General features: G+C 41.1%; 1 protein-coding gene across 1 annotated transcript in view; it reads right to left on the bottom strand.

The window, feature by feature from the left end:
• Window positions 1-5,412, bottom strand: part of Bdnf (brain derived neurotrophic factor) — a 30,876-nt gene extending 25,464 nt beyond the window's left edge. Inside the window, 2 exon segments of the mRNA XM_021192829.2 lie at window positions 5,088-5,212; window positions 5,215-5,412. Of these exon segments, the coding sequence (XP_021048488.1) occupies window positions 5,088-5,212; window positions 5,215-5,404 (315 nt within the window). The 5' untranslated portion in view covers window positions 5,405-5,412.
• Window positions 5,413-15,611: the final 10,199 nt, after the last annotated feature.

The following is a 15,611-nucleotide window of genomic DNA, read 5'->3' as shown; positions in this document are numbered from 1 at the left end:
GAGAGAGAGAGAGAGAGAGAGAGAGAGAGAGAGAGAGAGAGAGAGAGGAGAGTACAACCTTTGATTCCCAATTTTACATTGACTAGCATGTTAAAGTTCTTAAAGGTCTTAGTGTATAAGTTGAGTTGTGGAGTTGCTTTAAAATCCACCTGCAGTGATAAATGTTATTTGTCTCCCTCTCCCCTTCACACACACTCCCCAAGCCTGCACAGGGTGTCGAGAAAGGGAGGCAGTAAAGACTGATATGGCAACAGGCTGATTACTGGGAAGTCTGGGGGAATTCTTTAGTATGTTCTATGACTTCAATGTTTGATGAATTGCTTAAATTAATTTGAAACATTTATTTGACTTTCTATTATATACTGACCAAATTTCATATAGACTAGTTGAAATCTAAACAACCACAACAACAAAACCAGACTGATTTTGGAGTAAAAAGAACAATCTGAAGTACAGTGACTTAAAAAAAAAACTCATGTAATTTTTCTGTATTTCCTGGTTATATTGAAATTAAGATATCCTCCTTTGCCTGCCTTCCCTCCAAAAACTGAGGAGGCATATCAAAACCACAGAAGGTCGTCATAAAACCCCAGTCAGACCAAAGCAACTGAGATGAAAGCAGATTTAAAAGCTCCAAGGTTCTGTAAGCTTTCAAAATCAGGATATTACGACCATGACAACCAATGAAAAGTTCTTTCAAGTGAAACTTTGGGGAAAACTACATAACATTCATTACTCTCTGGGAACTTTGGAAATAACCTTTTACTTTATTATCCCTGCCACTGAAGCTTGTAAATTTATGTTACTCCCCTCACTCTCCTAATGTAACCATCCTTGAACTTCAGGCCATGTATAAATGAAACTTCAGGACAACTAGCTACTTCATAGCCATCTACTATGTTTGGTCAGATTTACCCCGCCAAGAGTGTGTCTCAGAGTTTGTAGTTGCACTTTGGTACTTACATAAATGAAATTTGCCATACTGCTTGTAATTCATTCTTTCTTTCACCTATCTATCTATCTATCTATCTATCTATCTATCTATCTATCTATCTATCTATCTATCTATCTATCTACCTACCTACCTACCTACCTATGCAATTCTGAAGTTTTCAGTATTCCTGTGATAGAGTGATGGAAGTTTAGTAATTCTTTGAAATATAAAATTACTTAGGATTATTGCTTCTCAGTCTTTTGGCTAAGATCAAGTGTAAAATTATTTAGGATTAAATAATCTCATCCCTAAGTGGAAGATGGAGAGACTTTAAGGATACACTTCCCTAAGTTTTAAAGTACTAAAGTTTTAGTGATGTTTCCAAGGATTAACTCCCCAATGCCAGTGACAAACGGATTTCATTTGCTAGCATCATTTACTGCTTAGCATTACTCCATACTAGACAGAATAAATGGAGGCAAGAATGTAACCAATACGTCTACTCATTCACTTCTGATGCCCATCTGGGCATGTTATCCATCCTAATAAAGAAAATTTATCATAATGCAACTTAATGTGATTATCCTTCAGATGGCTCCTTCTGCCTCCAGTGAACAACAGCCAGCATTTTCAAGTTGGAATTCTGCAAAACTCTCTTCTGCTTCCTCTTTAAAATGCAATTCACAGCTTGAGCTCACAGAGCCTGCCAGTGGCTGAATGGCTGCACTAGGCGGCTGAGAGTCCTTCAATTAAGCAGCAATTTTGCAATTAGTGGAAACGAGGTGCTTCATAACAATTGTTTGAAAACAAGTTGAGACAAGTGAGCAATTACCCCATTAAAGTGAGATACTCACTGTCACAGGACCAAAAGAGCCCCCTCACACAAACGGAAACCGGAAACCATCCCCACAAGGAGAGAAACACAGGCTGGAAATTGTTTTAACCATTAGCAGGAAATCAGTACACTATAACTGCTGCAGCAGGAGTGTGTCTTCCGTAAAAGACAGTCAGAGGTTTAGCTGTCCTCTTCTTGCTGTGTTCTGTTTTCATTCAGAAAATCCACAACTGCTCTTTGCTCTACTCTGGGACTAAATTCCTACTCCTTAAATTCTTAATGAACTACTTGTGTGTGACCTTTCCTTCCATGTCGAGCATCTTAGATTCTCTTGAGGATTAGAAGATAACATCTATAGAACCCAAATCTGCCAACTGTGCTACAATTTACAACATATAGGGATGTGGAGTGTGAGAGAAGAAGGGGGGAGGGGGGGAGATGGATTTTACCAAAGGCTTCAAAGAGGAATCTAAAAAAGAATAAAATCAAGCTGGTTGCTATACTATCAGGTGGGCGTGCTCAGCCTGTTCGGTGTGCCAAGCTACAACCCAGAGCTATTTATATTTGGAAGAAATGAGATTATTGTGACTATTAAAGAGAATTGGACTCTTAAAACATTACAGGAAGCTGGGAACAGCTTATATTTTAAAGGTGCCCCCTTTAAAAGAAAATCCAAGGCTTTGTGCTAGGATTTTAGAAATTTGCATTTACATTTAATATGATTTCTCCCGCCCAGCAAGCCAAGATGAACTAGAAATAACCCAGCTCCTTTTCTCTCTTGGGACCTTTAGGAGATTTTAAGCAACCACGGCTGCAGTCTAGGCAAATGATCACTTTCTAGGTTCCTCTTGTTTGCAGTTAAAAGGGTACATAACTTCCAAAGCACCCTAAAGCAGATTTCCTAAATGCTTTAATTTCTGGATACATAAAGGTTTGCAATCCTTTCAAATGACCTTAAGTAGCACCATAAAACAAACATGATTTCAAACTACAAACTAAGCTCTGAATGGGCTGTGAGAGACTCTAGAAGTATGTGAAAAATTACTGTTAGTCTGTTTAAAAAAATGTTATGTCTAAGTATGTCTGCAATGGTCTAATGCTTCAAGATGTCTACGTCATGTACAACAATCTTGTTTATCTGGAAGTTATTTCTTTCTTCCTGAATCATTTATAAACAGGAAAATTTTAATGACTTAAAACAGTTCTCTATACAACGTGCATTCTGTGTCATTGTATTTACTATTAATATTTACCAATATTTGTTCCATTTTTACAAAATAACATAGAAGAAGAACAGAAAACAACTTTATGATTCTGGAATTCCAATAATGGTAACTACCATATTTCAAATTCCAGTAGAGATTACGTTTCAACAAGTGTCTCTGTCTTTTTTTTTTCTTCAGAGGGGGAAGAAAAAGGAAGAACCAAAACCTCCAAACCTTATGAAAAATCAGTGAACTGCAGTAATTATTTTTAAAACTCCCTTATGTTATTTCATCCTCTGCGCCTGACTAAGCCTATTGTGTGTAACAGCTTGAACCGCTCTTGTTCTAACCTCAGATACCTCCGACCTGAAAATAGTGTCGCAAACTTACAGGGGCCCACATGCTTAGAGGAATCAAACCCGTAAATAAAATAAATAAATAATGCAACAAAACAAAACAAAAATCAATCGTAGGATCAAAATGGCTTTTGACCTTATAACTAATGTATAAAAGAATCGATTTTTGGAGAAGAATTAAAAGAGGGGTATATTTTTCAGTAAGTTGATCCAATTGTTGGGAAGGGGGACTCTTTTAGCCTTTCATATACAATTAGATAACAATTACTGTTCCTAATTACACATCACTTTTTTAAAAAAGATAAGTTCTAGAAGTATTAATAAACAGGCAGAAACATGCTTCTAGACAAGAACATCCTGTATTCTTGTGAGAGGGGCTAAAAGTTCATTGGCTGTTGTTGACGCTGAGAAGCAGAAGCCGGATATTTTAGGATGCCCGGGAAGACCCTCAAGTAAGATCCAGAAAATCCTAGCACTTAGTCAATGGTATCTCAAAGCACCCCGGCAACTCAAGGAAAGAAATGCAACAAGTCAAAATTCCGAACCGAGCTGCACATCTTCAGGAAGCTGGTTCAAAACGCCATTCAACAAGTTTCTCCTCACAACCCCCATAAGGACCAGCAAACCGGCCCCTAAAACACTTCCCCACCCCCATTCGACGAGCCCCAGCAGCTACTCTTGCCAGTGTGGCCAGAAGAGGGCACCCTCTACCTTCCTAGCTCAGCTCTCCTGGCCCTCCTCTCCCTCCTTGGATCCTCCCTCTCTCCCTCCGACTCCCCCCATCCCAAAGTCCCCATACCCAGTTTCCTAGCTCAGGCTCCACCCCCAACTCACGAATTGTTTTCACTAAAACACCAGTTCAAACCCACAGCCTGTGGCTCACCCCCAGCAGCCCCGGGGAACCCCCCCCCCCCGCAGCAATTTCCCCTTCTTCCCTGTCATCAAGCACAAAGCCCCCATCTTCAGCTATTTCTTTCTACGCTTAGGTGGCTTATCCATTCCTCTTCCTGATTCAGCATCCCTAGAAACCAAAACTAGCCTTTTCATCCTCCATAGACGCCCAACCTACTCCCGGATGAAAGTCAAAACTTTCACTTCCGAAGGAGGATGCCCAAAGGAAGGTGCGCAGGATGGACAGAGGGTCGGATACAGGCTGTCCTGGAGTTCCGCAGACCCTTTCAGGCCCCAGCGACAAGAAAGGTCCCAAGTTTACCTAGTTAAACGTTGACCTTGGACCTGTAAGTAAGCAAGCTTTGGTAGTACTCCCTAGAGAGCAGGTGACAGTGAACAGCCTGTTGTGATACCCAGGAAAAGAGATGAGGGAAGAAGGCGCCAAGACCCACTCTCGGACTACACACCACCCCGGTCCAAATTTGCGTGGAGAGTGCCTAGGGATCTCATCCCAGCCCTGACCCGGTGCCTTCGGTCTGAGCCCCCAACAGCTGTCGCTCTACATCTCTCTCACCACCCTTCCTCGTCTGCGGGAGGACTTCGGGGATCCCCGGGACGCAGGCTTAGCTCCCATGGCGCAAGTCGTCCTCTTCCCTTGGCTTTTTCTCTCGCACTGAAGGGATTCCCTCAGGGTCGTGGGCTCCCGGGAGAACGCTCCTCAAGAGCAAGCCCGCCCCTCAGCTGTCCCGGGACGAAGGTGAAGCCAGAGTTCTGCGGTTCCACAACTTCTCAGTCCCCTAGCCAACTTTCCTGGGCGCACGCGCCTCCGGCTCTCGCGCTTAGCCCCACGCCCCGCAGTCGCCTACCTCAGGGTCCACACAAAGCTCTCGGATCCCCGGCAGTGGAGTCACATTGTTGTCACGCTTCTGGTCCCTGCGCCCTGCTCTGGGCCCCGTGCGCTTTCTCGTCTGCTCCAAGGCAGCGGTAGCAGTTGAAGGAACCGGGTCTCATCAAAGCCTCCCAGGCAGAGGTGGCGCGCCGCCCCAGGCGATTTCCTTCTCCAAGCCCAGGAGTCCTGGGCGCACTGGGAACCGTGCGACAGCCAGCCAGCGGGTGCGCCCCTGCACAGCAGCAACGACGGGCACCCAGAGCTCAGCCAGAGCCAGGCACTGGGGTCAGACATTATTTAGCTCTTCGGTTGAGCTTCGATTGGTCAGACAGCGCCGCCCCTATCCCCTCCCTGCTCCGCCGCGCCACCGATACCCATTTGGGGTGGCTGCTTAAAGGGGACGACGCGCTTTTTCCTTGCGGGGGCTCAGCCCTCGGAAGCCCTCTGGGTATCCCTGATCGCCTTGCACCGGCTTCTCTCCATTTCCCCGGAGCCAGCTGCTTAAACCCAAAGCTCTGTGCCTGCCCTCTGCGGTCTCCGCAGGGTGCCCTGGGCTAGGAGGGGTGGTCGAATCCCAGTTCCTAGGAACCCTACTCCCCTCAATGTGCTCTAGAGTAGGAGGAAGCGAGTGTGACTCTCACCCGTCTAAATCTTTCTCCCCTGGTTTGCAACTCTCCCCATCTTTCCCATCCCAGCACCCAAGTTCTGTGGGAGAGGGCGTGCATTCCCTGAACCTCCCCGGCCCCAGACACACCTTCCCGCACCTTCCTGCACCACAAAGCTAGAAAAAGCGAACACACAATGAAACTACACAGAGTGTGCGGCGGCGGGGGGGGGGGGGTTATGGTTTACTCCGCTACCTTAAACACATTGGCTTAACCAGAGTTCGTGTCCTGACCTCTCCAGAGTTTGCCTAATAGAATTCAATCAAGATAATAACAGTATTTTTTATTAATGAATAACCCCGGATAGCATTACACCAAGTTACTGCTTCTAGCCGGGAAGCCTAGGCAATAACAGACCTCACTAAAGCCATATGCTTCCCAGCAGACCAAACGGGGGCGGGGGGAGTGAGGAAAGAGAAAGAAAAGAAACCCACCTTTTTCAGTCACTACTTGTCAAAGTAAACATCAAGGCAGCTGCTCTGGGGAAGACCGGTCCCCAAGGTTCTAGACTCTTACTATATATTTCCCCTTCTCTTCAGTTAAAAGGGGGAGGGGGCGAGTCTTTGGTGGCCGATATGTACTCCTGTTCTGCAGCAAAGAAGTTAAATTATTGATAGTGGAAATTGCATGGCGGAGGTAATACTCGCACGCCTTCAGCGAGAAGCTCCATTTGATCTAGGCAGAGGCTGGGAGATTTCATGCTAGCTCGCCGGGGGTGGGTGGGGGGAGCGGCAGCGAGAGCAATCCTCTCCTCGGTGAATGGGAAAGTGGGTGGGAGTCCACGAGAGGGCTCCACGCTGCCTTGACGTGAGCTGTCATATGATACCTCCTCTGCCTCGAAATAGACACTCTAGTGCACGAATTACCAGAATCAGAATTCCGCGCATTTAAAATGATACATCTTTTATTAGAAGAATTCCGTTCCAGGGCATTGCATGCTTTGTAGATGTTTTCACTTCCAGTCCTAGCAAATTCACGCACACAGAAGCCAAGCCTGTCATTATCTAGGCAGCAACAACACATCCAAAAAAAAAAAAAAAAAACTTAGCCAGGATTTAGGGCGAGCGGTGGGTGGAGTTGGGTGGGTAGCTCACTAAGACCCCTTCCTCTAGAGCAGTGAGTGGTCTTTGGACCGTTTTTGTTTGTTTGTTTGCTTGTTTTTTTTACCTGTGGCTGAGATCAGTTACACGACTAGGTTCTGGAGGACTACTTTCATTTAGCTGTATAATAAACTCTGCCAAGTGTCTACCTGGATTCCTGTTTTGTTAAACGTTGCCCCTCTAATCCAGCCAATAAGTAAAGGTTAGGGCAGACAGACCTTTATTATTCATTTTATTTTATTTTTTAGGAAAAAAAAATAAAAGAACAAGAGGGCAGTATTGAGCAAGGTGCCACAGCCTCTTGTTAACACAATCACCTGTCTGAGGATTAAAAGGGAGGTTCCTTCTTCTAAGGCCTTTAGTATGGCTGAGACAGGGCCCAGTGATTAGCACTATAATAAGCAATTCATTCACAGCGGATTTCAAGTCACGTGAAAGACTGGCATATGTGACTCAGAGAGGAGGCAAAAATGAGTATCAGAGACTCTTGCACCCCAGCTTCTGTGAACCCTTGTATGTGAATGCTTGTGAGATCTAAATGACTTAATCATTGTTAAGGCATTGCTCTATGACTGGCTCTGAATGCTTAAACATTAATTTTCCCAGAGGAAAGGAGGTTCATAAACAGTTCTTTTTTCCCAGATGGCCGTTATCAGGAATGGGTTATACTGAATATATGGTCGTAGTGTAGACTGAGATTCATTTACCCACGGGCTGATTGTTAGCAAAGTGAAATTACTAACATTTGCTATTTGAAAGCTTCCAAAGTCTGCTGACAGAAATCTTTTGGTTTTATGAGTGAAGAACTAGAGATTCAATACCTTATAGTCAATTCAACCAAGAATGCCAGAGATCTACCCTTAAAGACCTCAAAAACTCAAGCTAGAAAGGCCTCCTCCTTCCACCCTTTGCCCTTCAGTAAAGGGAAGTCATCAGAATTCAAGATCTTTTAGAGTCCCTTTACAAACTGTTGCTCTGGATAGTCAAGCTAATATATATATATATATATATATATATATATATATATATATATATATATATATACTCTCAGAGTGTCACTCACAGCTTTGCCCCTCTGACAACTTGGTCAAGCATGTGATCAGTACAAAGGATCCTACAACACAGATGTCTAATTTATACAAAATGTGCAGGGGAAACAGAATGATAGAGGGCACGAAGCTAGGCTTGGGCCACCTTAAAGACCCTCTGATTCTTCCTATGTTATAGGCTGAATATAACCATGATTTCTTCTGTCATTATAACTCAAGTGACTATATTGCAATCTTTAAAACTACTGGTATATCTTTAAAAAAGGACTGGAGGAGTCCTACCTGCAATTTTAAAAGGTAAATAATTTTAAATCAGCTTCAAACAAGTGCCTACTTTCCAACTTGATATTTGTTAGGAATGAGTTTTGCCCCCAGGTTTTGTAACCTGTTAAAATTTACTTCTTTTCCAAAAACTCCGTTGCAAGCAAATGACTTTGCTAGCATCTGTGTTGCTGCTCAGGCAGATGTTATGTCAGTTCTCTATTTTATGGAACTTCCATTGCCCTGTTAGCACTTCCACTGAAGAAGCCATGCTTTCACCCTGAGACTCTGATTGGATGGCTGATCTTGTTATTCTCACTCTCCCTTGACCTTATAGACATAAATGTTTGTGTCTTCCATTTCCAGTGGGTGGTGCATTTTCACTGAGAAAAAGAAGGAGCCAGAAAGGCAGGAGTATTTGGGGATAGAAGATCAAGTACCAATTCAGATAAACCTGAGCAAGTAGACTTCTTCCCCGTTTTGAGTATTTAAAACTTTCTGATTTGTGATTGTGGCAATACTCAAACAGTAAGAGACCAGACTACTTGTGATATTTACCTATTTGCCATAAAAAATTTCCCTCCCTTTCACTGAAGAACATCAGGGCCAAGATGGATCAACAGCCTGTACTTTATAGGAAGTTATAAATTCATTTGAAAAGTTTTCATTCTAATAACTTATTCTACTAGTTTTGGGGGCTTAAGATCAATTTTTTTTTTAAGAGAAAGGTTTTTCTTCTCTTTGTTTTTGACCAGGTGTCACTATTTAGCTCAAACTCACTTTGGACTTGGACTTGTGAGTATCCTGCACTACAGGTGTCTGCTAGAACAGTAGATTACTGTCATATTACTCACAAAGGCAAATCTTGATAAAATGAGGCATTATTTTTTTCTTAAGTTTGATTTCTGACATAAAGATTGTTATTGGGAGCAAAAATTCCTTCTAAGATTTGATGTCAATGTTTTCTCTACCACTAAAAAGAAAGAAAAAAACTATGAAGAAAAGAAATGTCATTACTGTGGGGATTAAAAGTTAATTTTGGATGAGTCTAATTCTTAATTCCTTTGGTTTATTGACTAATATTCTCCCAACTCAATGTTTCAAGGGGACAAAGTTAGGCATAAATGTGACTTCCCATATCTTCTTGTCAGGAAATACAAACTAATCCTCATTACCCAAGTGGGAACAGAGGCAGTAGGATCAGATTTGAATCTGACATATTATTCTATTAATAATTTTAATTGGATAAGGTCAATCCTACTATCTCTATAATCATTTTATGTTTAATTGTGTTTATTGAAGTTTCTTGGTTACTCCTGCCTTCATTCTTCTTTGGGAAAAAAAAAACCCAAAGGTTTATTATCAAATGAATTGACCCCAAACACTGCTAGAAAACTAGAGAAAGTAATTAACATGGGAAAATATTAAGTAAACAGAAAACTTCCCCAATGAGCAGAGTGACAAGGATGTTTTCAAATCCATGCTGCATGATTTCCAAGGTCTAGTTTGGCCTTGAACTGTGTCATTCACAGTCTTTGCAATCATTAAATAAGGTCTGTTCTTGAGAAAAATACCTTAAGGGAAAAATAGTTTCCTTATTCATTGTGTAGTACTTCTCTGTAAGATTCTTATAGGCCATAAAAATAACTCCATGCTATACTTAGATGTCGCCAAATTGGCCAACACATGTTACAGGAATTCTGTATCCTGGCAGGCCTGGTATGGACAGATAAAAGCAAGGAAGCACAAAAGGTCCGGGCATTGAGAGTTGAAAGGGAGGACCTAAAAAAAGATGATCCCATCTGGAAATACTTGTCCACTTCAAGGAAAGTGCCATAAAAAAATAATTATGAAATTGCTGAGGTTAACCCCCTAAGAATCACCTACTGGTAACCCTTCCTCTAAGTTACCAGATCTTCCCTGAAAACATGGAAAGATTAACAATGAAAGAGCCATTGCTTTACTCATTAAACTGTGGATATGAACATAGTCACCAAGGGCATGGAACTGATTTGGGACACCAGAGTTAGACTTACTAACCATGGTGTATCTTGGTTGTACTGGGAGTAGAGCCATGGAAAGCACGAACAAACTTAAATGACTGGGGTTTAGGACACTGAGTCAGATACCCAGAGTAAGTCACCTTAATTTTGAAATGCAACCATGTTTTAATGTGTCATAGTCGAAGCTAGAGTTTTTCTGTTGTCAAACTTTACATCCCCCCCCCCCATGGACAAATGAAGAAAGAAAAGCATGAACACACAGTAATTGTGGTGTTTCTCAAAGTTATATTAGGAACATGCACCAAGAATCTGGGCTATTTTCCCTGGGATTTTGATATGTGTGCCTTTGAAAAATGAACTGTGTGATGAAAGACCTAGGTAGGTTATGCAGCTCTCTTGACCTGGTCCTGCCTAGGCACATGACAGAAGGGGAGGGGGAGGCCTCCATAGCACATGCAAGCAGCTCTGTCTAGCACATAGCATCATCTGGAAGCATCCAAAAACCATCACCCCATTAATTTCAGTTTCCCTTAACTTCACAATTAAATTCATTCAACTGGCTATAACTTGCTGGACATCAGCATGTGCCAGCCATTCTATCGGCTATGGCACAGATAAACAAAACATATCTCCAAGCTTTAGGAGTTTATGGTCTTGGCCATGAATTATAGTGTAGTTCAAGGGCCATTAGCTATTTGCCAAAGGAGAGAACTTATATTGTTTTATTTTGCCTTAGGTTTGTTATACTGTATAGGCCTATAACGATCTGTCTGCCGCATGCTGTAATGATGAGAAGAAACTTCCCTCCGAGGCTTCAGGGATACATAAGAGTTAGGGTGGGCACACCACAGTTAACTACTGCCCTGGCTCTTGTTATTCATGCTTAACTGTGTTTTCATAAGGCAAGCACATAAGAGTAGAGAGAGGTTGAAAAGAAACAGGGCAAGCAATCTTTATTGGAGGCATCTAATTTTGACATATGAGTAGGTAAACTCTTTTATTCTGTTTATGTGTATGTATGTGTACCTGCATGGGCTTATGTACACGCCATGTGTGCAGGTACCTGGAACTGGAGTTTTAGGTTGTGATGGACAGCTTGGTATGGGTGCTAGGAACCAAACCCGAGTCATCTGCAAGATCAGTACGTGCTTCTAACTACAGAGCCATCACTCCAGATCCTAGGTAGAGTTTTCTGTTGTTGTGAAAAATAGATCTGGAAATGGTGTGTGTATATATATATATATATATATATATATATATATATATATATATATATATATATCTGTGTTGTGTGCACCTGAGCATGTGCGAGCACACATGTCTGTCTGTTCATGGAGGTATAAGCACACACACACACACACACACACACACACACACACATATATGTTTGTGTGCGTGCGTGTGTGTGCGTGTGTGTGTGTGTACATATATATATATATATATATATATATATATATATATATATATGCATGTGGAGGTCAAATGTAAACTAAGGGTTTTCTTATTCAGGAATCTATCCTGCTGAAAGTGCCAGACACCTTGGTTTTTTAGACGAAGGGTCTCTCACTGGCCTGGAGGTTACTGGTTACCTAGGCTGCCTAGACAGCAAATACCAGGGATCTGGTTGTCTGAACCTCTAGTAGCTATCACATGTGGTATTTTAAGCGAGTTTTAGAGGTCAAAGTCAGGCCTTCTTACTTTGGGGCAAATACTTTACAGAGTGAACCCCTAGAAGTGTTGTTATGGGGTTATCCTCTCTTTCTACATAGTAGATTAAGCCACCTTTGCAGGACTTCTAGAATCTAGCATTGCTAGCTCTTGGAAGTTCCTTCTTGGAGCACATTTTCATTGTTACAATTAGTATCTTGTTTCATTTCATCCAACCTTACTGAAGATGAAGGACAGCTGCTTATTAACTTTCTGATGTTGCTAAATTGGCACTCAGACTGTTTTCATAGCATATCGAACCTCATAACCTTCTTCATAAACTCCAACTTCCAATCCACTCATCACTTCTATTGCTCTATTCTGGACTTCCTCCAAAGTCTCCGTATTCTTCTGAAAATGTGAAGCCCTACGCTCAACATGTGTGGGAAATTAGCCAGGACTTAGAAAACACTGGAATCATGAGTTATCTGAACATAGCTGTTGGGAAAAACTAAGGGAGAAAAAGATTCAATCAGATTGACAAATCATTCCTTGGAAGTTGGAGACAGGAGAGGTTGTTTTATAAAAGAGCAAGCCTTTGAACCAAAGCTGAATCTTTATCCTTAGCATAAACTTGCTGCTTTTTTTTTTCCCAAAAGAAACAGATCCTGAACAAGGTATTCATTCCCTGACCCCAAATCCAATTACAAACAATACTAAGACTAAATGATGTTCAGTACACTACTTAATATCTCAAGCTGTGGACTTTTAACTAACTAAATTGGAATACTACTTTCAAATCCTCAGGGGTTACTACTTTTGTACAAGCTCTTAGAAGAATAGGATTTATGAAATACTACACTATGAGGCTTTTACTTCCTGAAAACCATTGTAGTTTTTGGTCTTCTGTTTTGTTAACACCTAAAACCTAATTAGAATAAAGTTAATAAAACAAGTCCAATCACATAAGACCCACACTAACCAACCTGATACCTAGAATCAAGCTTTCCTGTGTTTCATCCATCAGGTATACTTCATCAGGTAGATCATGATTTCACAGTTCATACTACATGTATAATGAATTCAGCACCCTTCCTTGCTCAAATTGGGGTAGAAGTGGAATAAGGTCTTTCCATAGACTCCAGCAGCTTTAGTTCCTTTTGTGACTCTAGCAATGCTAGATTCTAGAAGTTCTGCAAAGGAGGCTTAATTTACTATGTAGGAAGACAAGATAACCCCATAACAGCCCTTCTAGGGGCTCAGTCTGTAAAGCATCTCTGAAAAGACCACTTGTGCTAAGATTTATCAACATGGCTTCAATCAATCATTTAAAATCACACTGTCTCTGTAAGCTGCTTTCTAGGAGAAGGGTGGATGAAATTTATCAAGAAGACATCCAAGTAGATGGATTAGTTCTCATCCTCTGCTGTCTTCCTACTCCCTTCTAGAGCTGGTTTTTCACTTCTGAGGTGCTGCAGAGACACAAAGGACCCAGATACCATTCCTGGCATGCTCCCAAATGAAATGTATTTCCAGAGAGGTTTCAAGTTTGGAGTGGAGCCCTTAGAGGAAGAACACTGAATTGCACAAGGAAAGCCAATAAACATCTTAGTCCCTAGCAGGAACTATGAGCCTGCAATTACGTTTCAGGCTGTGCTGGTCCATTTTCTTCTTCTCCATATCTGTAAACAATATGTTAGATTTGGAGGTTTGTCATAGACTGTGTGTTTTGGAGAGAGTGTTCTTCATCGGAGCATCTGCAGTACCACAGCCAGTAACAGCTAGGAAAGGCAAACTTATGAAATGGCTTCTAAACACACTAAATCCCAATCTAAACAATTTATAACGTTTCTTACTCAATAACTCTTAGAAGTCAACTCATGCGGAACTGTTCTAAACAAGCTAAGAAAGAAGTAAGACATCCTCCATTGGGTAATAAACCAAAGTGAGTGCAAGAGTGTGCAGGTAACAAGCCTCGGAATTCTGGTGGGGTTACATATTTATTTCTGGAAAATTCTATATGGGTAGTGTCTGAGACATGACAACAATTATGACAGCTAAAAATTGTATAAGGATTTGCAGGTGAGATGAATAATTACAAGAAAAGTTTGGCATTAGAAAGACACATGTTAAAGCCCAGCTTTGCCACAGTGGCGGAGCCAATTTAGCAAAATTATCTGGCTAAAGGATTAATCAGTTTCCTTATGTTAAGCTATGAACACTGACAAGCTTAGAGAGATTGTCATGGAAAGGATTCATTGAGGTGCAGTAATACAGAATGCTCACTGTATTAAATGATACAAAATCAGGTTTCACTATTCTTTCATTTGATCCTAACACACTGGTTAAGTGTTGCCGTGCTCCATTCTATGATTGTGAAAATGAGACTCTAAATTGAGAAGTAACCAGTCACTTGAAAGTCGTTGGCTGATCAGCAAATCTTAATAAATAAATAAATAAATAAATATATAAATAAGTAAATAAAAATCATCCTAAAGTAGTGTTTGTAGCCACTGATTTTGAGGCTCTCACCTATTGCGAAGAGATGTAGTAAGAATTGCTTAGGAAAATACATGTGCAAACCATCTGTAAATGAAATGAAGGCTTGTGTAGCACTCATTACACAGGAATACTGGGCTTCCCTTCCTCCCACTGTCCTTCCTGCTGTAATCTCCAGAAATAGTGGGATTACAGACCTATGCCATCAGGCTAGGCTTAGAAGGCAGGATTTTAAAATGAGCTTTTAAGTCAGAAAACTTTAGGTTTGAAGTTCAACTTTTCCACTTAAAATTTACTGTGTTTGTTTGGGCAAATTACTTAAACTCCCCAAGCTCTAGTTTCCTTGTTTATATAATTAGAATATAATCTGTCTCCAAGAGTTACTTTGAGGGTTAAATAATATATATCAAAGGCAAAGCGAAGAGCTTAGTACATGGTCAATGCAAAACAGATGTTCCCTCACCTCACAATTCCTGTCAGTGTTCCTACAGTGTAACAATGACAATATCTAAGAGTTTTCAGACAGTTGAGTTTATTAAAGGTTGTTAGCTTTCTGAGGGTAGTACTACCTAAGTTAATAGCCAAAGCTTAAACTTCCAAGATCTGCTTTGCAGGGGTGGCCATGTTGCAGATCAAACCTAAGATTTCGTGAATGTTAAGCAAGCACTCTACCACTAAGCTATACCCTACCCATGCCCCTGGAACTTCCTATCCTTTTCACAGGAGGACTAGATTTCTAGAGCCATGGAATTGTGCTGCTGCTGATACTAAAATTATGCATTAGGGTCGTTTTGAGCTCAACTGAAGCACATCTTCCATACCATGGCTATCTCATCAATAGGCCTTTTACACACTGTGTAGCTTGTCTAATGGCAAAACTGATTTAATTTTTTTCTGCCAATGCCAATTTCCTTTGCCAGAAAGGAAAACCAAATGGCTAATGTTGACATTGGCTAAATTCGCATTTCTGAATCAATGCTATGTTAATAATTTCCTCCCACATGTTCTGTTGTCAAATGTGTAGGGGATCTTACCCAGTAGTATTTGCAGACTTTATTACAATCAGAAGTTAGACGTTTTTGTATTGTATGCCAATGGTTAGTTATTTCAAAATTATAGCAATCATTTTGCTGCTAGATTATTCAATATATAAAAGTGCATATATTTTTATATCACAACATATTACATTTTATATTATTATAGCTATATATAATGCAATTGTTTTCCTTTGTAACCATAAACTTTTTATTATCTTCATTTAGAAGTAGTATTCCAAA

This window comes from Mus pahari, chromosome 3, assembly GCF_900095145.1.
Source record: "Mus pahari chromosome 3, PAHARI_EIJ_v1.1, whole genome shotgun sequence".
NCBI lineage: Eukaryota > Metazoa > Chordata > Mammalia > Rodentia > Muridae > Mus > Mus pahari.
Note: the sequence above shows the minus strand (reverse complement) of the source record. Positions and strands in the feature narration are given on the sequence as shown.